The sequence below is a fragment of the Oryctolagus cuniculus genome, chromosome 8 (genome assembly GCF_964237555.1).
Source record: "Oryctolagus cuniculus chromosome 8, mOryCun1.1, whole genome shotgun sequence".
In the NCBI taxonomy this organism is placed as follows: domain Eukaryota; kingdom Metazoa; phylum Chordata; class Mammalia; order Lagomorpha; family Leporidae; genus Oryctolagus; species Oryctolagus cuniculus.
Window position 1 is genome coordinate 111,530,760 of NC_091439.1, and position 26,700 is coordinate 111,557,459.

Consider the following 26,700-nt stretch of genomic DNA (forward strand, 5'->3'; position numbering starts at 1 on the left):
GCTGCCTGAGAGCTCTGCCTGGTTCTTCCTGGTTAAGGGTGTGCAAAGGTGACACCCTCAGGTTATGCGTGGTAAATCTCTCTCTTTTTATTTATTTATGTATTTTATTTATTCAGGGGGTAAGTAACACCGCAGGGCTTCCAGTCTTTGGCTTCTACCCGCAGAGTCCCAGAGTCCCTTAGGCTCCTCTGGAGTCCCACTGGGTTGCCTAGGCTACTGAATTGTAGTGACTCAGTTCCTTAGCTCTCCCCCATTGGTATGTAAATCCAGAGAGGGGGCCTGCTCTTTGTCTCTTGGGAATTCTTCAAGCCTTGCAGCCTTGTAACCTTTGCAAGGTTAGGGGGAAGAGAAACCTGGAAGCTTTTTTTCCTTCTTTCCGGTAGTGAGTTTGCTGCACTTTCCGGCCCCCCTCTAGATTCTGACCCCGTTTCCCCACCAATGTCTCGGGTTATTGAGCTCACCTCCCCTTCCAGCGCCGATGTGAGGACTCGGAGCCCTGAACATCCCAAGTCTCCCCACTGTTGTGTGTGTGGCATGCACTCCCCTTTGAGCACTGGCGCGCAGACCCTGCTCGGTCCCGCGGCTTGGCTTCCACGCGGTGCGCGACCTTGTTCTCCCAGTAGATCCTCCGATTCATGGCCACTGGATCCAGAAGAGTTTCCCCTGCAACATTTTCCTGGTTCTTTTTTCTGAGGCTACCGTAACTCCCCTTTTATTAAACTAAATTTTCCCGGACTATCGGTGCGCGCCCTTACTATTCCGCCATCTTGGCTCCACCCCCTACTTGGTTTAGTTTAGCCTTGGCACTGGAGACATTGGATTTGAGACCTCCAGTGTCCTCCCACTATCTGCTGGGATGGAGATTGGTCCTCTTGGGGACCCACCCCGTCCGTGAGCCCAGGCAGACCTGCTGCCTTCAGGACATCCAGAGCAAACATCAGAAATTCGTGGGCGTCTTCCTGCCTGTTTGTGTGAAAGCCAGCAGCCAGCACTTGACAGGGCTGGATCACGTCGCCAGGACTGTGCAGGGCCCAGAGAAAGTGCGTTTCCACGGCACACAGAATGCAGCGATCCGAACGACGACAGCTTTGAGAATGCACCTGGGACAGCATATAGTTGGCGAGGGGTGGGGTATACGTGAGACACTGCAGGGCTGCATTCAGGTAGCAGGTGTTGCCCGTATTCTGCAGACCGGCCCCAATGCCATAAGGTCTCTTCCAGCTGCAGCTCAGAGAAGCTCCTCCACTGGGAGCCAGATGGGTCGCCCCCGAAGCCAAATCACTTTGCAGCGGGAGCTCTTTCTGAGGTGAGGGTGGTGATTTCCCTGGGAGACAAACACCACCATGAGTATCATCCCCCTCTGAGCTAGAATGGGAAAGTTGGCATGTTGGCAAGTCATTAAAGTGGAACTCACCTTCCTTGAGAGGTGAAGCAGCCATCATGTCTCCAGGAGCCACTGTCACAAGGCAGCAAGATGCTTCCACCTCTGAGACTGGCATGCAAGGACCACCTACCTGTTCCTCTCCCCCCTCCTTTTATAGTCCACACTGCATGTCACACCCTGGACCTGCTACAGGACCCTCCCATCCGCTTCCAGCCCTTGATGGGATTAGGGGCTTTAAGGTGTGGTCTCATGCCCTCACAGCCTCTGGGCCTTCACCGCTTGATTCCACTACCTGGGGAAGATGCATGTGAAGGATAAGGCTTTCATGTGCCTTGTGGAACTTGGTGATGTGCCATGATGTGCTTCTATGTGCCTTGGAGTTCTTCAAGGAAAACAAAGAAGAATGCTGGAGAGACTGATGGCTGAAAGCAGGTTTTGGGTTTTAGTTTGCTGAGCCCTTATAAAGGAACATTTTAACTTTTGTTTAGTTTTGCAATTCTGTACATATTCTCCAAAGAAGCTTTTTACGTATGGAATACAACCCTTCCAACCCTTCTCCTCATTCATCTGCCATTCCCTGTCCCACTCTTCATTAAGATATATTTTCTTCTTTTTTAAATGGTTCTTTATTTATTGGAAAGTCAGAGTTACACAGAGCGAGGAGAGGCAGAGAGAGAGAGAGAAAGAGAGAGAGAGGGTTCCATCCGATTACTCACTCCCCTACTGGCCTAAAAAGCAAGAGTTGCACCAATCTGAAGCCAGGAGACAGAGGCTTCCTCCATGTCTCCCATGCAGGAACAGTCGGCCAAGGGCTTGGGCCATCTTGTCCTGCTCTCCAAGGCCATAACAGAGAGCTAGATTGCAAGTGGAGCAGCCGGGTCTCAAACCAGTGCCCATACGGGATGCTGGCATTTCAGGACAGGGCGTTAACCCACTGCACCACAACGATGGCCCCTATACTACTTTTCTAAGATTTCCATATGAATTTGAAAGGTGCTGTTATGTAGAGGCACAGGGAGGGACGCATGAAGGGAGAGAGACTGAGAGAGAGAGAGAGAGAGAGAGAGAGAGAGAGGTTGTCCTTCCAATGGTTCACTCCCCAAATTGCCACAACACATGATCTGTGCCTATCCACATCCTTGAGCCAGAAGCTTCTTCCAGGTCTGCCATGTGTGTGCAGAGGCCCAAGGTTGCAAGCCACCTTGTCCTGCTTTCCCAGGCCATAGCAGAGAGCTGGATCGGAAGTCAAGCAGCTGGGACTTGAACCGGCGCCCATATGGGATGCCAGCACGGCAGGCGGCGGCTTTCCCTGCTCTGCCACAGTGCCGGCCCCTCCATGATGTGCTGGTATGTGCTTCCATTTCTGAAATGCAAACAAAGAAGAACGCTGGAAAGACTAAGAGTGGAAAATAGGTTTCTTTATTTGGTAAACCCTTAGAAAGGCATACTTTAATTTCCTTGGTTTAGTTTTACAGTTTTAATTTAGTTACTTTATTTCAAACAAGGTACACACACACACACACACACACACACACAACTGTTTGAAAACACATTTCACAGTTAACTCTCCTAATGCAATTCATTCAGGACAGAGGTCCTGTGTGGGAGGTTAGTACGCTGTGATTTCAGTTGTGAGTTTAACAAACACAAACTGTGGCGATTCTGGAGGATGAAGGGCTCCTGTTCAGGAGCTTGGGATGATCACACAATGTGGTTGATGCTTCAAGACAATGGTTGATTTCCAGAGGCTCCTAGTAGGTGCAACGAAACTCCCAGGGACTGTGACAACCTGAGGTCATACATTGTGGTAAGAGAGAGGGCCATGAGGTTCGCCCTCACGATTGACTTGGAGAAATCTGTCACCAAGACTTCCATGAGAGGTGATGGAGAGGAAAGCATGAAGCAGGATTGTTTGTAGCCAAAGGAGAAGGAGGCCATTATTCCCCATCTTTCTCAGCTGCTTCAGAATTCCTTCATGAAGCAGAGAGTTCTGTGCCTCCAATCTCAACAATTGCTTAGCGACATGACACGCTGGAAAGCACACATCTCGATCCAACATTGTGGCCTCACACAAAACACAGTCTCTCACCCCTTGCAAATGCAGAAGACATAGACATTTGGTTCCAACCTAAGCTTCCAATTCACACCTAGGACAGTTCATAAGGACAAACCCTTTGCCCTTGCAAATACAAACACTTAACTCGTGCACTGTCACCCAACCACATAATCGTGAAGTCCTCTTGCACTAACGTCAGCGGAACAGCAACAACAGAGGCCTCTTTGCAGGTTTGTTCTTCCTCTTGGGAGGTTTGCTCCTTCCTCCCGGACAAGGGAGGTTGCCAGGATTCATGGCTACCTGCTGAGTGATGTGCCCAGCTGCCCCGTGCAGCAGGGCCCTTTCCTGGTCAGGATGGTGCTTCCTCATCCCTGCGGCAGATCTTGCCTGGTGAATTACGATCGCATTGCTGGGCAGCGTGGGCTCCACTGTCCTGAGGCTGAATGCACTCCTTGGTCTGCTCTGGGCTTGGAGGGCTTGCCACGCATCCAAGGTCAAGTCCTGAGTTGTTTGCTCCAAGTGCTCCTCTGACTCTCCAGCTTCAAGAGGGGAAGGCCTTTCAAGCTCTCCTGGTGTATGGCCACGTGTGTTTGCAGCCTCCAAGTCGCAGGGTCCCCTGCCTGGAGACACTGTCCCATGTTCTCCTCCAACTCCACTCTTGCGGACATAAAATAGCACGTAGGCACTTTGATTCAGGACACAAGTGGTGTCACAGGCAGTGACCTTCGCATCATCCATTTTATACCAGTGGCCACTGCCAGCTTTGACATAGCAGAAGTAGTGTCCTGATTGACACCTCAAGCCAATGTGGACGAGAACCGCATAGAGAACATAGTCCAGTGGCCTCCCGTTCTGCTGAGACATGTAAGGTCTCATGTCCAGGCACTCGGGATAGTGCACTTGTCCTCCAAGTTTCTCACCCGTGAACTCAGAAAACCGTTTCAATACAAAGAGAAGCACCTTGCCAGCCGATTGCAAGGTGAGTGTCTTGGAAGCAGCTGTCTTCTGTAGGCAGGTAGCACAGTGATAGGCGTTTTCTCCAGCTAGCTCTTCAGGTTGCACCAAGTGCTGCAAAGCTTGCTCCACACTGTCGGCTGTCTTGATATCCAATGCGATCTCCAGGTAAGGGTCCAAGGTTTCTGAAATGCCTTGGCACTGGAGACATTGGATTTGAGACCTCCAGTGTCCTCCCACTATCTGCTGGGATGGAGATTGGTCCTCTTGGGGACCCACCCCGTCCGTGAGCCCAGGCAGACCTGCTGCCTTCAGGACATCCAGAGCAAACATCAGAAATTCGTGGGCGTCTTCCTGCCTGTTTGTGTGAAAGCCAGCAGCCAGCACTTGACAGGGCTGGATCACGTCGCCAGGACTGTGCAGGGCCCAGAGAAAGTGCGTTTCCACGGCACACAGAATGCAGCGATCCGAACGACGACAGCTTTGAGAATGCACCTGGGACAGCATATAGTTGGCGAGGGGTGGGGTATACGTGAGACACTGCAGGGCTGCATTCAGGTAGCAGGTGTTGCCCGTATTCTGCAGACCGGCCCCAATGCCATAAGGTCTCTTCCAGCTGCAGCTCAGAGAAGCTCCTCCACTGGGAGCCAGATGGGTCGCCCCCGAAGCCAAATCACTTTGCAGCGGGAGCTCTTTCTGAGGTGAGGGTGGTGATTTCCCTGGGAGACAAACACCACCATGAGTATCATCCCCCTCTGAGCTAGAATGGGAAAGTTGGCGTGTTGGCAAGTCATTAAAGTGGAACTCACCTTCCTTGAGAGGTGAAGCAGCCATCATGTCTCCAGGAGCCACTGTCACAAGGCAGCAAGATGCTTCCACCTCTGAGACTGGCATCCAAGGACCACCTGTTCCTCTCCCCCCTCCTTTTATAGTCCACACTGCATGCCACACCCTGGACCTGCTACAGGACCCACCCATCCGCTTCCAGCCCTTGATGGGATTAGGGGCTTTAGGGTGTGGTCTCACGCCCTCACAGCCTCTGGGCCTTCACCGCTTGATTCCACTACCTGGGGAAGATGCATGTGAAGGATAAGGCTTTCATGTGCCTTGTGGAACTTGGTGATGTGCCATGATGTGCTTCTATGTGCCTTGGAGTTCTTCAAGGAAAACAAAGAAGAATGCTGGAGAGACTGATGGCTGAAAGCAGGTTTTGGGTTTTAGTTTGCTGAGCCCTTATAAAGGAACATTTTAACTTTTGTTTAGTTGTGCAATTCTGTACATATTCTCCAAAGAAGCTTTTTACGTATGGAATACAACCCTTCCAACCCTTCTCCTCATTCATCTGCCATTCCCCGTCCCATTCTCCATTAAGATATATTTTCTTCTTTTTTAAATGGTTCTTTATTTATTGGAAAGTCAGAGTTACACAGAGCGAGGAGAGGCAGAGAGAGAGAGAGAAAGAGAGAGAAAGAGAGAGAGAGGGTTCCATCCGATTACTCACTCCCCTACTGGCCTAAAAAGCAAGAGTTGCACCAATCTGAAGCCAGGAGACAGAGGCTTCCTCCATGTCTCCCATGCAGGAACAGTCGGCCAAGGGCTTGGGCCATCTTGTCCTGCTCTCCAAGGCCATAACAGAGAGCTAGATTGCAAGTGGAGCAGCCGGGTCTCAAACCAGTGCCCATACGGGATGCTGGCATTTCAGGACAGGGCGTTAACCCACTGCACCACAACGATGGCCCCTATACTACTTTTCTAAGATTTCCATATGAATTTGAAAGGTGCTGTTATGTAGAGGCACAGGGAGGGACGCATGAAGGGAGAGAGACTGAGAGAGAGAGAGAGAGAGAGAGAGAGAGAGAGAGAGAGGTTGTCCTTCCAATGGTTCACTCCCCAAATTGCCACAACACATGATCTGTGCCTATCCACATCCTTGAGCCAGAAGCTTCTTCCAGGTCTGCCATGTGTGTGCAGAGGCCCAAGGTTGCAAGCCACCTTGTCCTGCTTTCCCAGGCCATAGCAGAGAGCTGGATCGGAAGTCAAGCAGCTGGGACTTGAACCCGCGCCCATATGGGATGCCAGCACGGCAGGCGGCGGCTTTCCCTGCTCTGCCACAGTGCCGGCCCCTCCATGATGTGCTGGTATGTGCTTCCATTTCTGAAATGCAAACAAAGAAGAACGCTGGAAAGACTAAGAGTGGAAAATAGGTTTCTTTATTTGGTAAACCCTTAGAAAGGCATACTTTAATTTCCTTGGTTTAGTTTTACAGTTTTAATTTAGTTACTTTATTTCAAACAAGGTACACACACACACACACACACCCACACACACAACTGTTTGTAAACACATTTCACAGTTAACTCTCCTAATGCAGTTCATTCAGGACAGAGGTCCTGTGTGGGAGGTTAGTACGCTGTGATTTCAGTTGTGAGTTTAACAAACACAAACTGTGGCGATTCTGGAGGATGAAGGGCTCCTGTTCAGGAGCTTGGGATGATCACACAATGTGGTTGATGCTTCAAGACAATGGTTGATTTCCAGAGGCTCCTAGTAGGTGCAACGAAACTCCCAGGGACTGTGACAACCTGAGGTCATACATTGTGGTAAGAGAGAGGGCCATGAGGTTCGCCCTCACGATTGACTTGGAGAAATCTGTCACCAAGACTTCCATGAGAGGTGATGGAGAGGAAAGCATGAAGCAGGATTGTTTGTAGCCAAAGGAGAAGGAGGCCATTATTCCCCATCTTTCTCAGCTGCTTCAGAATTCCTTCATGAAGCAGAGAGTTCTGTGCTTCCAATCTCAACAATTGCTTAGCGACATGACACGCTGGAAAGCACACATCTCGATCCAACATTGTGGCCTCACACAAAACACAGTCTCTCACCCCTTGCAAATGCAGAAGACATTGACATTTGGTTCCAACCTAAGCTTCCAATTCACACCTAGGACAGTTCATAAGGACAAACCCTTTGCCCTTGCAAATGCAAACACTTAACTCGTGCACTGTCACCCAACCACATAATCGTGAAGTCCTCTTGCACTAACGTCAGCGGAACAGCAACAACAGAGGCCTCTTTGCAGGTTTGTTCTTCCTCTTGGGAGGTTTGCTCCTTCCTCCCGGACAAGGGAGGTTGCCAGGATTCATGGCTACCTGCTGAGTGATGTGCCCAGCTGCCCCGTGCAGCAGGGCCCTTTCCTGGTCAGGATGGTGCTTCCTCATCCCTGCGGCAGATCTTGCCTGGTGAATTACGATCGCATTGCTGGGCAGCGTGGGCTCCACTGTCCTGAGGCTGAATGCACTCCTTGCTCTGTTCTGGGCTTGGAGGGCTTGCCACGCATCCAAGGTCAAGTCCTGAGTTGTTTGCTCCAAGTGCTCCTCTGACTCTCCAGCTTCAAGAGGGGAAGGCCTTTCAAGCTCTCCTGGTGTATGGCCACGTGTGTTTGCAGCCTCCAAGTCGGAGGGTCCCCTGCCTGGAGACACTGTCCCATGTTCTCCTCCAACTCCACTCTTGCGGACATAAAATAGCACGTAGGCACTTTGATTCAGGACACAAGTGGTGTCACAGGCAGTGACCTTCGCATCATCCATTTTATACCAGTGGCCACTGCCAGCTTTGACATAGCAGAAGTAGTGTCCTGATTGACACCTCAAGCCAACGTGGACGAGAACCGCATAGAGAACATAGTCCAGTGGCCTCCCGTTCTGCTGAGACATGTAAGGTCTCATGTCCAGGCACTCGGGATAGTGCACTTGTCCTCCAAGTTTCTCACCCGTGAACTCAGAAAACCGTTTCAATACAAAGAGAAGCACCTTGCCAGCCGATTGCAAGGTGAGTGTCTTGGAAGCAGCTGTCTTCTGTAGGCAGGTAGCACAGTGATAGGCGTTTTCTCCAGCTAGCTCTTCAGGTTGCACCAAGTGCTGCAAAGCTTGCTCCACACTGTCGGCTGTCTTGATACCCAACGCGATCTCCAGGTAAGGGTCCAAGGTTTCTGAAATGCCTTGGCACTGGAGACATTGGATTTGAGACCTCCAGTGTCCTCCCACTATCTGCTGGGATGGAGATTGGTCCTCTTGGGGACCCACCCCGTCCGTGAGCCCAGGCAGACCTGCTGCCTTCAGGACATCCAGAGCAAACATCAGAAATTCGTGGGCGTCTTCCTGCCTGTTTGTGTGAAAGCCAGCAGCCAGCACTTGACAGGGCTGGATCACGTCGCCAGGACTGTGGAGGGCCCAGAGAAAGTGCGTTTCCACGGCACACAGAATGCAGCGATCCGAACGACGACAGCTTTGAGAATGCACCTGGGACAGCATATAGTTGGCGAGGGGTGGGGTATACGTGAGACACTGCAGGGCTGCATTCAGGTAGCAGGTGTTGCCCGTATTCTGCAGACCGGCCCCAATGCCATAAGGTCTCTTCCAGCTGCAGCTCAGAGAAGCTCCTCCACTGGGAGCCAGATGGGTCGCCCCCGAAGCCAAATCACTTTGCAGCGGGAGCTCTTTCTGAGGTGAGGGTGGTGATTTCCCTGGGAGACAAACACCACCATGAGTATCATCCCCCTCTGAGCTAGAATGGGAAAGTTGGCGTGTTGGCAAGTCATTAAAGTGGAACTCACCTTCCTTGAGAGGTGAAGCAGCCATCATGTCTCCAGGAGCCACTGTCACAAGGCAGCAAGATGCTTCCACCTCTGAGACTGGCATCCAAGGACCACCTGTTCCTCTCCCCCCTCCTTTTATAGTCCACACTGCATGCCACACCCTGGACCTGCTACAGGACCCACCCATCCGCTTCCAGCCCTTGATGGGATTAGGGGCTTTAGGGTGTGGTCTCACGCCCTCACAGCCTCTGGGCCTTCACCGCTTGATTCCACTACCTGGGGAAGATGCATGTGAAGGATAAGGCTTTCATGTGCCTTGTGGAACTTGGTGATGTGCCATGATGTGCTTCTATGTGCCTTGGAGTTCTTCAAGGAAAACAAAGAAGAATGCTGGAGAGACTGATGGCTGAAAGCAGGTTTTGGGTTTTAGTTTGCTGAGCCCTTATAAAGGAACATTTTAACTTTTGTTTAGTTTTGCAATTCTGTACATATTCTCCAAAGAAGCTTTTTACGTATGGAATGCAACCCTTCCAACCCTTCTCCTCATTCATCTGCCATTCCCCGTCCCATTCTCCATTAAGATATATTTTCTTCTTTTTTAAATGGTTCTTTATTTATTGGAAAGTCAGAGTTACACAGAGCGAGGAGAGGCAGAGAGAGAGAGAGAAAGAGAGAGAAAGAGAGAGAGAGGGTTCCATCCGATTACTCACTCCCCTACTGGCCTAAAAAGCAAGAGTTGCACCAATCTGAAGCCAGGAGACAGAGGCTTCCTCCATGTCTCCCATGCAGGAACAGTCGGCCAAGGGCTTGGGCCATCTTGTCCTGCTCTCCAAGGCCATAACAGAGAGCTAGATTGCAAGTGGAGCAGCCGGGTCTCAAACCAGTGCCCATACGGGATGCTGGCATTTCAGGACAGGGCGTTAACCCACTGCACCACAACGATGGCCCCTATACTACTTTTCTAAGATTTCCATATGAATTTGAAAGGTGCTGTTATGTAGAGGCACAGGGAGGGACGCATGAAGGGAGAGAGACTGAGAGAGAGAGAGAGAGAGAGAGAGAGAGAGAGAGAGGTTGTCCTTCCAATGGTTCACTCCCCAAATTGCCACAACACATGATCTGTGCCTATCCACATCCTTGAGCCAGAAGCTTCTTCCAGGTCTGCCATGTGTGTGCAGAGGCCCAAGGTTGCAAGCCACCTTGTCCTGCTTTCCCAGGCCATAGCAGAGAGCTGGATCGGAAGTCAAGCAGCTGGGACTTGAACCGGCGCCCATATGGGATGCCAGCACGGCAGGCGGCGGCTTTCCCTGCTCTGCCACAGTGCCGGCCACTCCATGATGTGCCGGTATGTGCTTCCATTTCTGAAATGCAAACAAAGAAGAACGCTGGAAAGACTAAGAGTGGAAAATAGGTTTCTTTATTTGGTAAACCCTTAGAAAGGCATACTTTAATTTCCTTGGTTTAGTTTTACAGTTTTAATTTAGTTACTTTATTTCAAACAAGGTACACACACACACACACACACACACAACTGTTTGAAAACACATTTCACAGTTAACTCTCCTAATGCAATTCATTCAGGACAGAGGTCCTGTGTGGGAGGTTAGTACGCTGTGATTTCAGTTGTGAGTTTAAGAAACACAAACTGTGGCGATTCTGGAGGATGAAGGGCTCCTGTTCAGGAGCTTGGGATGATCACACAATGTGGTTGATGCTTCAAGACAATGGTTGATTTCCAGAGGCTCCTAGTAGGTGCAACGAAACTCCCGGGGACTGTGACAACCTGAGGTCATACATTGTGGTAAGAGAGAGGGCCATGAGGTTCGCCCTCACGATTGACTTGGAGAAATCTGTCACCAAGACTTCCATGAGAGGTGATGGAGAGGAAAGCATGAAGCAGGATTGTTTGTAGCCAAAGGAGAAGGAGGCCATTATTCCCCATCTTTCTCAGCTGCTTCAGAATTCCTTCATGAAGCAGAGAGTTCTGTGCCTCCAATCTCAACAATTGCCTAGCGACATGACACGCTGGAAAGCACACATCTCGATCCAACATTGTGGCCTCACACAAAACACAGTCTCTCACCCCTTGCAAATGCAGAAGACATAGACATTTGGTTCCAACCTAAGCTTCCAATTCACACCTAGGACAGTTCATAAGGACAAACCCTTTGCCCTTGCAAATGCAAACACTTAACTCGTGCACTGTCACCCAACCACATAATCGTGAAGTCCTCTTGCACTAACGTCAGCGGAACAGCAACAACAGAGGCCTCTTTGCAGGTTTGTTCTTCCTCTTGGGAGGTTTGCTCCTTCCTCCCGGACAAGGGAGGTTGCCAGGATTCATGGCTACCTGCTGAGTGATGTGCCCAGCTGCCCCGTGCAGCAGGGCCCTTTCCTGGTCAGGATGGTGCTTCCTCATCCCTGCGGCAGATCTTGCCTGGTGAATTACGATCGCATTGCTGGGCAGCGTGGGCTCCACTGTCCTGAGGCTGAATGCACTCCTTGCTCTGTTCTGGGCTTGGAGGGCTTGCCACGCATCCAAGGTCAAGTCCTGAGTTGTTTGCTCCAAGTGCTCCTCTGACTCTCCAGCTTCAAGAGGGGAAGGCCTTTCAAGCTCTCCTGGTGTATGGCCACGTGTGTTTGCAGCCTCCAAGTCGGAGGGTCCCCTGCCTGGAGACACTGTCCCATGTTCTCCTCCAACTCCACTCTTGCGGACATAAAATAGCACGTAGGCACTTTGATTCAGGACACAAGTGGTGTCACAGGCAGTGACCTTCGCATCATCCATTTTATACCAGTGGCCACTGCCAGCTTTGACATAGCAGAAGTAGTGTCCTGATTGACACCTCAAGCCAACGTGGACGAGAACCGCATAGAGAACATAGTCCAGTGGCCTCCCGTTCTGCTGAGACATGTAAGGTCTCATGTCCAGGCACTCGGGATAGTGCACTTGTCCTCCAAGTTTCTCACCCGTGAACTCAGAAAACCGTTTCAATACAAAGAGAAGCACCTTGCCAGCCGATTGCAAGGTGAGTGTCTTGGAAGCAGCTGTCTTCTGTAGGCAGGTAGCACAGTGATAGGCGTTTTCTCCAGCTAGCTCTTCAGGTTGCACCAAGTGCTGCAAAGCTTGCTCCACACTGTCGGCTGTCTTGATATCCAATGCGATCTCCAGGTAAGGGTCCAAGGTTTCTGAAATGCCTTGGCACTGGAGACATTGGATTTGAGACCTCCAGTGTCCTCCCACTATCTTCTGGGATGGAGATTGGTCCTCTTGGGGACCCACCCCGTCCGTGAGCCCAGGCAGACCTGCTGCCTTCAGGACATCCAGAGCAAACATCAGAAATTCGTGGGCGTCTTCCTGCCTGTTTGTGTGAAAGCCAGCAGCCAGCACTTGACAGGGCTGGATCACGTCGCCAGGACTGTGGAGGGCCCAGAGAAAGTGCGTTTCCACGGCACACAGAATGCAGCGATCCAAACGACGACAGCTTTGAGAATGCACCTGGGACAGCATATAGTTGGCGAGGGGTGGGGTATACGTGAGACACTGCAGGGCTGCATTCAGGTAGCAGGTGTTGCCCGTATTCTGCAGACCGGCCCCAATGCCATAAGGTCTCTTCCAGCTGCAGCTCAGAGAAGCTCCTCCACTGGGAGCCAGATGGGTCGCCCCCGAAGCCAAATCACTTTGCAGCGGGAGCTCTTTCTGAGGTGAGGGTGGTGATTTCCCTGGGAGACAAACACCACCATGAGTATCATCCCCCTCTGAGCTAGAATGGGAAAGTTGGCGTGTTGGCAAGTCATTAAAGTGGAACTCACCTTCCTTGAGAGGTGAAGCAGCCATCATGTCTCCAGGAGCCACTGTCACAAGGCAGCAAGATGCTTCCACCTCTGAGACTGGCATCCAAGGACCACCTGTTCCTCTCCCCCCTCCTTTTATAGTCCACACTGCATGCCACACCCTGGACCTGCTACAGGACCCACCCATCCGCTTCCAGCCCTTGATGGGATTAGGGGCTTTAGGGTGTGGTTTCACGCCCTCACAGCCTCTGGGCCTTCACCGCTTGATTCCACTACCTGGGGAAGATGCATGTGAAGGATAAGGCTTTCATGTGCCTTGTGGAACTTGGTGATGTGCCATGATGTGCTTCTATGTGCCTTGGAGTTCTTCAAGGAAAACAAAGAAGAATGCTGGAGAGACTGATGGCTGAAAGCAGGTTTTGGGTTTTAGTTTGCTGAGCCCTTATAAAGGAACATTTTAACTTTTGTTTAGTTGTGCAATTCTGTACATATTCTCCAAAGAAGCTTTTTACGTATGGAATACAACCCTTCCAACCCTTCTCCTCATTCATCTGCCATTCCCCGTCCCATTCTCCATTAAGATATATTTTCTTCTTTTTTAAATGGTTCTTTATTTATTGGAAAGTCAGAGTTACACAGAGCGAGGAGAGGCAGAGAGAGAGAGAGAAAGAGAGAGAAAGAGAGAGAGAGGGTTCCATCCGATTACTCACTCGCCTACTGGCCTAAAAAGCAAGAGTTGCACCAATCTGAAGCCAGGAGACAGAGGCTTCCTCCATGTCTCCCATGCAGGAACAGTCGGCCAAGGGCTTGGGCCATCTTGTCCTGCTCTCCAAGGCCATAACAGAGAGCTAGATTGCAAGTGGAGCAGCCGGGTCTCAAACCAGTGCCCATACGGGATGCTGGCATTTCAGGACAGGGCGTTAACCCACTGCACCACAACGATGGCCCCTATACTACTTTTCTAAGATTTCCATATGAATTTGAAAGGTGCTGTTATGTAGAGGCACAGGGAGGGACGCATGAAGGGAGAGAGACTGAGAGAGAGAGAGAGAGAGAGAGTGAGAGAGAGAGAGAGAGAGGTTGTCCTTCCAATGGTTCACTCCCCAAATTGCCACAACACATGATCTGTGCCTATCCACATCCTTGAGCCAGAAGCTTCTTCCAGGTCTGCCATGTGTGTGCAGAGGCCCAAGGTTGCAAGCCACCTTGTCCTGCTTTCCCAGGCCATAGCAGAGAGCTGGATCGGAAGTCAAGCAGCTGGGACTTGAACCGGCGCCCATATGGGATGCCAGCACGGCAGGCGGCGGCTTTCCCTGCTCTGCCACAGTGCCGGCCCCTCCATGATGTGCCGGTATGTGCTTCCATTTCTGAAATGCAAACAAAGAAGAACGCTGGAAAGACTAAGAGTGGAAAATAGGTTTCTTTATTTGGTAAACCCTTAGAAAGGCATACTTTAATTTCCTTGGTTTAGTTTTACAGTTTTAATTTAGTTACTTTATTTCAAACAAGGTACACACACACACACACACACCCACACACACAACTGTTTGTAAACACATTTCACAGTTAACTCTCCTAATGCAGTTCATTCAGGACAGAGGTCCTGTGTGGGAGGTTAGTACGCTGTGATTTCAGTTGTGAGTTTAACAAACACAAACTGTGGCGATTCTGGAGGATGAAGGGCTCCTGTTCAGGAGCTTGGGATGATCACACAATGTGGTTGATGCTTCAAGACAATGGTTGATTTCCAGAGGCTCCTAGTAGGTGCAACGAAACTCCCAGGGACTGTGACAACCTGAGGTCATACATTGTGGTAAGAGAGAGGGCCATGAGGTTCGCCCTCACGATTGACTTGGAGAAATCTGTCACCAAGACTTCCATGAGAGGTGATGGAGAGGAAAGCATGAAGCAGGATTGTTTGTAGCCAAAGGAGAAGGAGGCCATTATTCCCCATCTTTCTCAGCTGCTTCAGAATTCCTTCATGAAGCAGAGAGTTCTGTGCCTCCAATCTCAACAATTGCCTAGCGACATGACACGCTGGAAAGCACACATCTCGATCCAACATTGTGGCCTCACACAAAACACAGTCTCTCACCCCTTGCAAATGCAGAAGACATAGACATTTGGTTCCAACCTAAGCTTCCAATTCACACCTAGGACAGTTCATAAGGACAAACCCTTTGCCCTTGCAAATGCAAACACTTAACTCGTGCACTGTCACCCAACCACATAATCGTGAAGTCCTCTTGCACTAACGTCAGCGGAACAGCAACAACAGAGGCCTCTTTGCAGGTTTGTTCTTCCTCTTGGGAGGTTTGCTCCTTCCTCCCGGACAAGGGAGGTTGCCAGGATTCATGGCTACCTGCTGAGTGATGTGCCCAGCTGCCCCGTGCAGCAGGGCCCTTTCCTGGTCAGGATGGTGCTTCCTCATCCCTGCGGCAGATCTTGCCTGGTGAATTACGATCGCATTGCTGGGCAGCGTGGGCTCCACTGTCCTGAGGCTGAATGCACTCCTTGGTGTGTTCTGGGCTTGGAGGGCTTGCCACGCATCCAAGGTCAAGTCCTGAGTTGTTTGCTCCAAGTGCTCCTCTGACTCTCCAGCTTCAAGAGGGGAAGGCCTTTCAAGCTCTCCTGGTGTATGGCCACGTGTGTTTGCAGCCTCCAAGTCGGAGGGTCCCCTGCCTGGAGACACTGTCCCATGTTCTCCTCCAACTCCACTCTTGCGGACATAAAATAGCACGTAGGCACTTTGATTCAGGACACAAGTGGTGTCACAGGCAGTGACCTTCGCATCATCCATTTTATACCAGTGGCCACTGCCAGCTTTGACATAGCAGAAGTAGTGTCCTGATTGACACCTCAAGCCAATGTGGACGAGAACCGCATAGAGAACATAGTCCAGTGGCCTCCCGTTCTGCTGAGACATGTAAGGTCTCATGTCCAGGCACTCGGGATAGTGCACTTGTCCTCCAAGTTTCTCACCCGTGAACTCAGAAAACCGTTTCAATACAAAGAGAAGCACCTTGCCAGCCGATTGCAAGGTGAGTGTCTTGGAAGCAGCTGTCTTCTGTAGGCAGGTAGCACAGTGATAGGCGTTTTCTCCAGCTAGCTCTTCAGGTTGCACCAAGTGCTGCAAAGCTTGCTCCACACTGTCGGCTGTCTTGATATCCAATGCGATCTCCAGGTAAGGGTCCAAGGTTTCTGAAATGCCTTGGCACTGGAGACATTGGATTTGAGACCTCCAGTGTCCTCCCACTATCTGCTGGGATGGAGATTGGTCCTCTTGGGGACCCACCCCGTCCGTGAGCCCAGGCAGACCTGCTGCCTTCAGGACATCCAGAGCAAACATCAGAAATTCGTGGGCGTCTTCCTGCCTGTTTGTGTGAAAGCCAGCAGCCAGCACTTGACAGGGCTGGATCACGTCGCCAGGACTGTGCAGGGCCCAGAGAAAGTGCGTTTCCACGGCACACAGAATGCAGCGATCCGAACGACGACAGCTTTGAGAATGCACCTGGGACAGCATATAGTTGGCGAGGGGTGGGGTATACGTGAGACACTGCAGGGCTGCATTCAGGTAGCAGGTGTTGCCCGTATTCTGCAGACCGGCCCCAATGCCATAAGGTCTCTTCCAGCTGCAGCTCAGAGAAGCTCCTCCACTGGGAGCCAGATGGGTCGCCCCCGAAGCCAAATCACTTTGCAGCGGGAGCTCTTTCTGAGGTGAGGGTGGTGATTTCCCTGGGAGACAAACACCACCATGAGTATCATCCCCCTCTGAGCTAGAATGGGAAAGTTGGCGTGTTGGCAAGTCATTAAAGTGGAACTCACCTTCCTTGAGAGGTGAAGCAGCCATCATGTCTCCAGGAGCCACTGTCACAAGGCAGCAAGATGCTTCCACCTCTGAGACTGGCATCCAAGGACCACCTGTTCCTCTCCCCCCTCCTTTTATAGTCCACACTGCATGCCACACCCTGGACCTGCTACAGGACCCACCCATCCGCTTCCAGCCCTTGATGGGATTAGGGGCTTTAGGGTGTGGTCTCACGCCCTCACAGCCTCTGGGCCTTCACCGCTTGATTCCACTACCTGGGGAAGATGCATGTGAAGGATAAGGCTTTCATGTGCCTTGTGGAACTTGGTGATGTGCCATGATGTGCTTCTATGTGCCTTGGAGTTCTTCAAGGAAAACAAAGAAGAATGCTGGAGAGACTGATGGCTGAAAGCAGGTTTTGGGTTTTAGTTTGCTGAGCCCTTATAAAGGAACATTTTAACTTTTGTTTAGTTGTGCAATTCTGTACATATTCTCCAAAGAAGCTTTTTACGTATGGAATACAACCCTTCCAACCCTTCTCCTCATTCATCTGCCATTCCCCGTCCCATTCTCCATTAAGATATATTTTCTTCTTTTTTAAATGGTTCTTTATTTATTGGAAAGTCAGAGTTACACAGAGCGAGGAGAGGCAGAGAGAGAGAGAGAAAGAGAGAGAAAGAGAGAGAGAGGGTTCCATCCGATTACTCACTCGCCTACTGGCCTAAAAAGCAAGAGTTGCACCAATCTGAAGCCAGGAGACAGAGGCTTCCTCCATGTCTCCCATGCAGGAACAGTCGGCCAAGGGCTTGGGCCATCTTGTCCTGCTCTCCAAGGCCATAACAGAGAGCTAGATTGCAAGTGGAGCAGCCGGGTCTCAAACCAGTGCCCATACGGGATGCTGGCATTTCAGGACAGGGCGTTAACCCACTGCACCACAACGATGGCCCCTATACTACTTTTCTAAGATTTCCATATGAATTTGAAAGGTGCTGTTATGTAGAGGCACAGGGAGGGACGCATGAAGGGAGAGAGACTGAGAGAGAGAGAGAGAGAGAGAGTGAGAGAGAGAGAGAGAGAGGTTGTCCTTCCAATGGTTCACTCCCCAAATTGCCACAACACATGATCTGTGCCTATCCACATCCTTGAGCCAGAAGCTTCTTCCAGGTCTGCCATGTGTGTGCAGAGGCCCAAGGTTGCAAGCCACCTTGTCCTGCTTTCCCAGGCCATAGCAGAGAGCTGGATCGGAAGTCAAGCAGCTGGGACTTGAACCCGCGCCCATATGGGATGCCAGCACGGCAGGCGGCGGCTTTCCCTGCTCTGCCACAGTGCCGGCCCCTCCATGATGTGCTGGTATGTGCTTCCATTTCTGAAATGCAAACAAAGAAGAACGCTGGAAAGACTAAGAGTGGAAAATAGGTTTCTTTATTTGGTAAACCCTTAGAAAGGCATACTTTAATTTCCTTGGTTTAGTTTTACAGTTTTAATTTAGTTACTTTATTTCAAACAAGGTACACACACACACACACACACACACAACTGTTTGAAAACACATTTCACAGTTAACTCTCCTAATGCAATTCATTCAGGACAGAGGTCCTGTGTGGGAGGTTAGTACGCTGTGATTTCAGTTGTGAGTTTAAGAAACACAAACTGTGGCGATTCTGGAGGATGAAGGGCTCCTGTTCAGGAGCTTGGGATGATCACACAATGTGGTTGATGCTTCAAGACAATGGTTGATTTCCAGAGGCTCCTAGTAGGTGCAACGAAACTCCCAGGGACTGTGACAACCTGAGGTCATACATTGTGGTAAGAGAGAGGGCCATGAGGTTCGCCCTCATGATTGACTTGGAGAAATCTGTCACCAAGACTTCCATGAGAGGTGATGGAGAGGAAAGCATGAAGCAGGATTGTTTGTAGCCAAAGGAGAAGGAGGCCATTATTCCCCATCTTTCTCAGCTGCTTCAGAATTCCTTCATGAAGCAGAGAGTTCTGTGCCTCCAATCTCAACAATTGCTTAGCGACATGACACGCTGGAAAGCACACATCTCGATCCAACATTGTGGCCTCACACAAAACACAGTCTCTCACCCCTTGCAAATGCAGAAGACATAGACATTTGGTTCCAACCTAAGCTTCCAATTCACACCTAGGACAGTTCATAAGGACAAACCCTTTGCCCTTGCAAATACAAACACTTAACTCGTGCACTGTCACCCAACCACATAATCGTGAAGTCCTCTTGCACTAACGTCAGCGGAACAGCAACAACAGAGGCCTCTTTGCAGGTTTGTTCTTCCTCTTGGGAGGTTTGCTCCTTCCTCCCGGACAAGGGAGGTTGCCAGGATTCATGGCTACCTGCTGAGTGATGTGCCCAGCTGCCCCGTGCAGCAGGGCCCTTTCCTGGTCAGGATGGTGCTTCCTCATCCCTGCGGCAGATCTTGCCTGGTGAATTACGATCGCATTGCTGGGCAGCGTGGGCTCCACTGTCCTGAGGCTGAATGCACTCCTTGGTGTGTTCTGGGCTTGGAGGGCTTGCCACGCATCCAAGGTCAAGTCCTGAGTTGTTTGCTCCAAGTGCTCCTCTGACTCTCCAGCTTCAAGAGGGGAAGGCCTTTCAAGCTCTCCTGGTGTATGGCCACGTGTGTTTGCAGCCTCCAAGTCGGAGGGTCCCCTGCCTGGAGACACTGTCCCATGTTCTCCTCCAACTCCACTCTTGCGGACATAAAATAGCACGTAGGCACTTTGATTCAGGACACAAGTGGTGTCACAGGCAGTGACCTTCGCATCATCCATTTTATACCAGTGGCCACTGCCAGCTTTGACATAGCAGAAGTAGTGTCCTGATTGACACCTCAAGCCAACGTGGACGAGAACCACATAGAGAACATAGTCCAGTGGCCGCCCGTTCTGCTGAGACATGTAAGGTCTCATGTCCAGGCACTCGGGATAGTGCACTTGTCCTCCAAGTTTCTCACCCGTGAACTCAGAAAACCGTTTCAATACAAAGAGAAGCACCTTGCCAGCCGATTGCAAGGTGAGTGTCTTGGAAGCAGCTGTCTTCTGTCGGCAGGTAGCACAGTGATAGGCGTTTTCTCCAGCTAGCTCTTCAGGTTGCACCAAGTGCTGCAAAGCTTGCTCCACACTGTCGGCTGTCTTGATATCCAACGCGATCTCCAGGTAAGGGTCCAAGGTTTCTGAAATGCCTTGGCACTGGAGACATTGGATTTGAGACCTCCAGTGTCCTCCCACTATCTGCTGGGATGGAGATTGGTCCTCTTGGGGACCCACCCCGTCCGTGAGCCCAGGCAGACCTGCTGCCTTCAGGACATCCAGAGCAAACATCAGAAATTCGTGGGCGTCTTCCTGCCTGTTTGTGTGAAAGCCAGCAGCCAGCACTTGACAGGGCTGGATCACGTCGCCAGGACTGTGCAGGGCCCAGAGAAAGTGCGTTTCCACGGCACACAGAATGCAGCGATCCGAACGACGACAGCTTTGAGAATGCACCTGGGACAGCATATAGTTGGCGAGGGGTGGGGTATACGTGAGACACTGCAGGGCTGCATTCAGGTAGCAGGTGTTGCCCGTATTCTGCAGACCGGCCCCAATGCCATAAGGTCTCTTCCAGCTGCAGCTCAGAGAAGCTCCTCCACTGGGAGCCAGATGGGTCGCCCCCGAAGCCAAATCACTTTGCAGCGGGAGCTCTTTCTGAGGTGAGGGTGGTGATTTCCCTGGGAGACAAACACCACCATGAGTATCATCCCCCTCTGAGCTAGAATGGGAAAGTTGGCGTGTTGGCAAGTCATTAAAGTGGAACTCACCTTCCTTGAGAGGTGAAGCAGCCATCATGTCTCCAGGAGCCACTGTCACAAGGCAGCAAGATGCTTCCACCTCTGAGACTGGCATCCAAGGACCACCTGTTCCTCTCCCCCCTCCTTTTATAGTCCACACTGCATGCCACACCCTGGACCTGCTACAGGACCCACCCATCCGCTTCCAGCCCTTGATGGGATTAGGGGCTTTAGGGTGTGGTCTCATGCCCTCACAGCCTCTGGGCCTTCACCGCTTGATTCCACTACCTGGGGAAGATGCATGTGAAGGATAAGGCTTTCATGTGCCTTGTGGAACTTGGTGATGTGCCATGATGTGCTTCTATGTGCCTTGGAGTTCTTCAAGGAAAACAAAGAAGAATGCTGGAGAGACTGATGGCTGAAAGCAGGTTTTGGGTTTTAGTTTGCTGAGCCCTTATAAAGGAACATTTTAACTTTTGTTTAGTTGTGCAATTCTGTACATATTCTCCAAAGAAGCTTTTTACGTATGGAATACAACCCTTCCAACCCTTCTCCTCATTCATCTGCCATTCCCCGTCCCATTCTCCATTAAGATATATTTTCTTCTTTTTTAAATGGTTCTTTATTTATTGGAAAGTCAGAGTTACACAGAGCGAGGAGAGGCAGAGAGAGAGAGAGAAAGAGAGAGAAAGAGAGAGAGAGGGTTCCATCCGATTACTCACTCCCCTACTGGCCTAAAAAGCAAGAGTTGCACCAATCTGAAGCCAGGAGACAGAGGCTTCCTCCATGTCTCCCATGCAGGAACAGTCGGCCAAGGGCTTGGGCCATCTTGTCCTGCTCTCCAAGGCCATAACAGAGAGCTAGATTGCAAGTGGAGCAGCCGGGTCTCAAACCAGTGCCCATACGGGATGCTGGCATTTCAGGACAGGGCGTTAACCCACTGCACCACAACGATGGCCCCTATACTACTTTTCTAAGATTTCCATATGAATTTGAAAGGTGCTGTTATGTAGAGGCACAGGGAGGGACGCATGAAGGGAGAGAGACTGAGAGAGAGAGAGAGAGAGAGAGTGAGAGAGAGAGAGAGAGAGGTTGTCCTTCCAATGGTTCACTCCCCAAATTGCCACAACACATGATCTGTGCCTATCCACATCCTTGAGCCAGAAGCTTCTTCCAGGTCTGCCATGTGTGTGCAGAGGCCCAAGGTTGCAAGCCACCTTGTCCTGCTTTCCCAGGCCATAGCAGAGAGCTGGATCGGAAGTCAAGCAGCTGGGACTTGAACCGGTGCCCATATGGGATGCCAGCACGGCAGGCGGCGGCTTTCCCTGCTCTGCCACAGTGCCGGCCCCTCCATGATGTGCTGGTATGTGCTTCCATTTCTGAAATGCAAACAAAGAAGAACGCTGGAAAGACTAAGAGTGGAAAATAGGTTTCTTTATTTGGTAAACCCTTAGAAAGGCATACTTTAATTTCCTTGGTTTAGTTTTACAGTTTTAATTTAGTTACTTTATTTCAAACAAGGTACACACACACACACACACACACACAACTGTTTGTAAACACATTTCACAGTTAACTCTCCTAATGCAATTCATTCAGGACAGAGGTCCTGTGTGGGAGGTTAGTACGCTGTGATTTCAGTTGTGAGTTTAAGAAACACAAACTGTGGCGATTCTGGAGGATGAAGGGCTCCTGTTCAGGAGCTTGGGATGATCACACAATGTGGTTGATGCTTCAAGACAATGGTTGATTTCCAGAGGCTCCTAGTAGGTGCAACGAAACTCCCAGGGACTGTGACAACCTGAGGTCATACATTGTGGTAAGAGAGAGGGCCATGAGGTTCGCCCTCACGATTGACTTGGAGAAATCTGTCACGGAACAGCAACAACAGAGGCCTCTTTGCAGGTTTGTTCTTCCTCTTGGGGGGTTTGCTCCTTCCTCCCGGACAAGGGAGGTTGCCAGGATTCATGGCTACCTGCTGAGTGATGTGCCCAGCTGCCCCGTGCAGCAGGGCCCTTTCCTGGTCAGGATGGTGCTTCCTCATCCCTGCGGCAGATCTTGCCTGGTGAATTACCATCGCATTGCTGGGCAGCGTGGGCTCCACTGTCCTGAGGCTGAATGCACTCCTTGCTCTGTTCTGGGCTTGGAGGGCTTGCCACGCATCCAAGGTCAAGTCCCATATTTTCTTTATCCAGTCTACCGTTGATGGGCATTTAGGTTGGTTCCAGGTCTTGGCTGTTGTGAATTGTGCTGCGATAAACATTAGGGTGCAGACCGCTTTTTTGTTTGTCAATTTAAACTCCTTTGGGTAAATTCCAAGGAGTGGGATGGCTGGGTCGAACGGTAGGGTTATATTCAGGTTTCTGAGGAATCTCCAGACTGATTTCCATAGTGGCTTGACGAGTTTGCATTCCCACCAACAGTGGGTTAGTGTCCCTTTTTCCCCACATCCTTGCCAGCATCTGTTGTTGGTAGATTTCTGTATGTGAGCCATTCTAACTGGGGTGAGGTGAAACCTCATTGTGGTTTTGATTTGCATTTCCCTGATTGCTAGTGACCTTGAACATTTTTTCACGTGCCTGTTGGCCATTTGGATTTCCTCTTTTGCGAAATGTCTATTGAAGTCCTTGGCCCATCTCTTAAGTGGGTTGTTGGTTTTGTTTTTGTGGAGTTTCTTGATCTCTTTGTAGATTCTGGTTATTAACCCTTTATCTGTTGCATAGGTTGCAAATATTTTTTCCCATTCTGTCGGTTGTCTCTTCACTCTCCTGACTGTTTCTTTTGCAGTACAGAAACTTCTCAATTTGATGCAATCCCAATAGTTGATTTTGGCTTTGACTGCCTGTGCCTCCCAGGTCTTTTCCAGAAATTCTTTGCCTGTGCCAATATCTTGAAGGGTTTCTTCAATGTTCTCTAATAACTTAATGGTGTCAGGACGTAGATTTAGGTCTTTAATCCACGTTGAGTTGATTTTTGTGTAAGGTGTAAGGTAGGGGTCTTGCTTCATGCTTCTGCACGTGGAAATCCAGTTTTCCCAGCACCATTTATTGAATAGACTGTCCTTGCTCCAGGGATTAGTTTTAGATCCTTGATCAAATATAAGTTGGCTGTAGATGTTTGGATTGATTTCTGGCGTTTCAATTCTGTTCCATTGGTCTATCCATCTGTTTCTGTACCAGTACCATGCTGTTTTGATTACAACTGCCCTGTAGTATGTCCTGAAATCTGGTATTGTGATGCCTCCGGCTTTGTTTTTGTTGTACAAGATTGCTTTAGCTATTCGAGGTCTCTTGTGCCTCCATATGAATTTCAGCATCATTTTTTCTAGATCTGAGAAGAATGTGTTTGGAATCTTGATTGGGATTGCATTGAATCTATAAATTGCTTTTGGGAGAATGGACATTTTGATGATGTTGATTCTTCCCATCCATGAGCATGGAAGATTTTTCCATTTTTTGGTATCCTCTTCTATTTCTTTCTTTAAGATTTTGTAATTCTCATCGTAGAGATCTTTAACGTCCTTGGTTACGTTTATTCCAAGGTATTTGATTGTTTTTGTAGCTATTGTGAATGGGATTGATCTTAGCAGTTCTTTCTCAGTCATGGCATTGCTTGTGTATACAAAGGCTGTTGATTTTTGTGCATTGATTTTATATCCTGCCACTTTGCCAAACTCCTCTATGAGTTCCAATAGTCTCTTAGTAGAGTTCTTTGGATCCTCTAAGTACAGAATCATATCGTCTGCAAAGAGGGATAGTTTGACTTCTTCCTTCTCGATTTGTATTCCTTTGATTTCTTTTTCTTGTCTGATGGCTCTGGCTAAAACTTCCAGAACTATGTTAAATAGCAGTGGTGAGAGTGGGCATCCCTGCCTGGTGCCAGATTTCAGTGGAAATGCTTCCAACTTTTCCCCATTCAATAGGATGCTGGCTGTGGGTTTTTTATAAATTGCTTTTACTATATTGAGGAATGTTCCTTCTACACCCAATTTGCTTAGAGTTTTCATCATGAAAGGGTGTTGAATTTTATCAAATGCTTTCTCTGCATCAATTGAGATAATCATATGGTTTTTGTTTTGCAGTCTGTTAATGTGGTGAATCACATTGATTGATTTGCGAATGTTGAACCATCCCTGCATACCAGGGATGAATCCCACTTGGTCTGGGTGGATGATTTTCCTGATGTGTTGTTGTACTCTATTGGCCAGAATTTTATTGAGGATTTTTGTGTCTATGTTCATCAGGGATATTGGTCTGTAATTTTCTTTCAGTGCTGCATCTTTCTCTGGCTTAGGGATTAAGGTGATGCTGGCTTCCTAAAAAGAATTTGGGAGGATTCCCTCTTTTTTGATTGTTCTGAATAGTTTGAGAAGAAATGGGATTAGTTCTTCTTTAAATGTCTGGTAGAATTCAGCAGTGAATCCATCTGGTCCTGGGCTTTTCTTTGTTGGGAGGGCCTTTATTACTGTTTCAATTTCTGTTTCAGTTATGGGTCTATTTAGGTTTTCTATGTCTTCATGGTTCAATTTTGGTAGATTGCATGTGTCCAGGAATCTATCCATTTCTGATAGGTTTTCCTGTTTGCTGGCATACAGGTCCTTGTAGTAATTTCTGATGACTCTTTTTATTTCTGTGGTGTCTGTTGTTACGTTTCCTTTTTCATCTCTGATTTTATTGATTTGGGTCTTTTCTCTTCTTTTTTTAGTTAGTTGGGCCAATGGGGTGTCAATTTTGTTTATTTTTTCAAAAAACCAGCTTCTCGCTTGGCTGATTTTTTGTAGTGTTTTTTTTGGATTCAATCCTGTTAATTTCTTCTCTGGTTTTAATTATTTCTCTTCTCCTACTAGATTTGGGTTTGGTTTGCTGCAGTTTTTCTAGGTCCTTGAGATAGGCTGAAAGCTCATTTATTTGGTACCTTTCCAATTTCTTGATATAGGCACCTATTGCTATAAATTTGCCTCTCAATACTGCTTTTGCTGTATCCCATAAGTTTTGATATGTTGTGTTGTTGTCTTCATTTACTTCCAGAAAGTTTTTGATTTCTCTTTTGATTTCTTGAATGACCCAGTGTGCATTCAGGAGCATGTTGTTCAGTCTCCATGTGTTTGCATACTTTCTGGGGTTTCCTGAGTTGCTAATTTCCAGCTTCATTCCGCTGTGGTCTGAGAAGCTGCATGGTATGATTCTAATTCTTTTAAATTTGCTGAGACTTGCTTTATGGCCTAGTATGTGATCAATCCTGGAGAAGGTTCCATGCGCTGCTGAGAAGAATGTGAAGTCTGTAGATGTAGGGTTGAAAGTTCTGTAGATATCTGTTAGATCCATTTGGGCAATAGTGTCAATTAAATCTGCTGTTTCCTTGTTGATCTTCTGTCCGGATGATCTGTCTATTTCTGAGAGTGGAGTATTGAAGTCCCCCAGTACTATTGTATTGGAATCTAAATCTCCCTTTAAGTCCCTTAACATATCTTTTAAATAGACTGGTGCCCTGTAATTAGGTGCATATACATTTATAATAGTTACATCTTCCTGTTGAATTGAACCCTTAATCATTATATAGTGTCCCTCTTTGTCTCTCTTAACAGTTTTTGTATTAAAGTTTATTTTGTCTGATATTAATATGGCTACACCTGCTTTTTTTTTGGTTTCTGTTGGCATGGAATATCTTTTTCCAACCTTTCACTTTCAGTCTGCTTGCCTCTTTGTTAGAGAGATGTGTTTCTTGTAGGCAACAAATAGTTGGGTTGTGTTCTTTGAGCCAGTCAGCCAAACGGTGTCTTTTACCTGAAGAATTCAGACCATTAATGTTCAATGTGACTATTGATACGTAGTGACTTTGCCCTGCCATTTTCCCGGAAATATTTTCTAGTATATGCTTTGAGCTTCCCATGCTCTTTTACTGGTAGGTGTTCTTCCTTTCCCTTCTTTCATATTGATGGCCGTGTTTCTGTGTTTCTGAGTGTAGCACATCTTCAAGTATCTTTTGCAGGGCCGGACGAGTGGCCACAAAGTCCTCCAATTTCTGTTTGCTATGAAAGGTCTTTATTTCACCTTCATTCACAAATGAGAGCTTGGCAGGATATAATATTCTGGGCTGGCAATTTTTTTCTCTTAGCACCTGTGCTATGTCTCGCCATTCCCTCCTAGCCTGTAGTGTTTCTGATGAGAAGTCTGCTGTGAGTCTGATTGGAGATCCTCTGAGAGTAATCTGACGTTTCTCTCTTGCACATTTTAGGATCTTTTCTTTATGTTTCACTGTGGTAAGTTTAATTACCACGTGTCGTGGTGAGGATCTCTTTTGGTCATGTTTATTGGGGGTTCT

At 49.0% G+C, this 26,700-nt stretch overlaps 5 protein-coding genes across 5 annotated transcripts; all 5 read right to left on the bottom strand.

Annotated features, from left to right (window-relative positions):
* Positions 1-3,635: 3,635 nt before the first annotated feature.
* LOC138843327 (ubiquitin carboxyl-terminal hydrolase 17-like protein 6) lies at positions 3,636-5,228 on the bottom strand. Its single transcript, XM_070047133.1, has 2 exons — positions 5,204-5,228; positions 3,636-5,113 (listed from the first exon to the last, which is right to left on the bottom strand). Exons 1-2 carry the CDS (start codon positions 5,226-5,228, stop codon positions 3,636-3,638), a joined length of 1,503 nt encoding a protein of 500 aa, XP_069903234.1.
* A 2,210-nt stretch (positions 5,229-7,438) lies between these two features.
* On the bottom strand, positions 7,439-9,031 carry LOC100345034 (ubiquitin carboxyl-terminal hydrolase 17-like protein 13). The gene is made up of 2 exons (XM_002721797.4): positions 9,007-9,031; positions 7,439-8,916 (listed from the first exon to the last, which is right to left on the bottom strand). The coding sequence occupies exons 1-2, from the start codon at positions 9,029-9,031 to the stop codon at positions 7,439-7,441; spliced, it is 1,503 nt and encodes a 500-aa protein (XP_002721843.2).
* Positions 9,032-11,233: 2,202 nt separating this feature from the next.
* LOC138843328 (ubiquitin carboxyl-terminal hydrolase 17-like protein 13) lies at positions 11,234-12,826 on the bottom strand. The gene is made up of 2 exons (XM_070047134.1): positions 12,802-12,826; positions 11,234-12,711 (listed from the first exon to the last, which is right to left on the bottom strand). The coding sequence occupies exons 1-2, from the start codon at positions 12,824-12,826 to the stop codon at positions 11,234-11,236; spliced, it is 1,503 nt and encodes a 500-aa protein (XP_069903235.1).
* A 2,214-nt stretch (positions 12,827-15,040) lies between these two features.
* On the bottom strand, positions 15,041-16,633 carry LOC138843329 (ubiquitin carboxyl-terminal hydrolase 17-like protein 13). Its single transcript, XM_070047135.1, has 2 exons — positions 16,609-16,633; positions 15,041-16,518 (listed from the first exon to the last, which is right to left on the bottom strand). Exons 1-2 carry the CDS (start codon positions 16,631-16,633, stop codon positions 15,041-15,043), a joined length of 1,503 nt encoding a protein of 500 aa, XP_069903236.1.
* Positions 16,634-18,841: 2,208 nt separating this feature from the next.
* On the bottom strand, positions 18,842-20,434 carry LOC138843330 (ubiquitin carboxyl-terminal hydrolase 17-like protein 13). Its single transcript, XM_070047136.1, has 2 exons — positions 20,410-20,434; positions 18,842-20,319 (listed from the first exon to the last, which is right to left on the bottom strand). The coding sequence occupies exons 1-2, from the start codon at positions 20,432-20,434 to the stop codon at positions 18,842-18,844; spliced, it is 1,503 nt and encodes a 500-aa protein (XP_069903237.1).
* Positions 20,435-26,700: the final 6,266 nt, after the last annotated feature.

Bases quoted from the DNA above. Each gene is read 5' to 3' on its own strand.
- LOC138843330 (XM_070047136.1), bottom strand. From the start codon at position 20,434: ATGGCTGCTTCACCTCTCAAGGAAG. The intron at 20,320-20,409 runs GTGAGTTCCACT...TTTGTCTCCCAG, and splicing joins TGCTTCACCTCTCAAGGAAG to GGAAATCACCACCCTCACCT.
- LOC138843329 (XM_070047135.1), bottom strand. From the start codon at position 16,633: ATGGCTGCTTCACCTCTCAAGGAAG. The intron at 16,519-16,608 runs GTGAGTTCCACT...TTTGTCTCCCAG, and splicing joins TGCTTCACCTCTCAAGGAAG to GGAAATCACCACCCTCACCT.
- LOC100345034 (XM_002721797.4), bottom strand. From the start codon at position 9,031: ATGGCTGCTTCACCTCTCAAGGAAG. The intron at 8,917-9,006 runs GTGAGTTCCACT...TTTGTCTCCCAG, and splicing joins TGCTTCACCTCTCAAGGAAG to GGAAATCACCACCCTCACCT.
- LOC138843328 (XM_070047134.1), bottom strand. From the start codon at position 12,826: ATGGCTGCTTCACCTCTCAAGGAAG. The intron at 12,712-12,801 runs GTGAGTTCCACT...TTTGTCTCCCAG, and splicing joins TGCTTCACCTCTCAAGGAAG to GGAAATCACCACCCTCACCT.
- LOC138843327 (XM_070047133.1), bottom strand. From the start codon at position 5,228: ATGGCTGCTTCACCTCTCAAGGAAG. The intron at 5,114-5,203 runs GTGAGTTCCACT...TTTGTCTCCCAG, and splicing joins TGCTTCACCTCTCAAGGAAG to GGAAATCACCACCCTCACCT.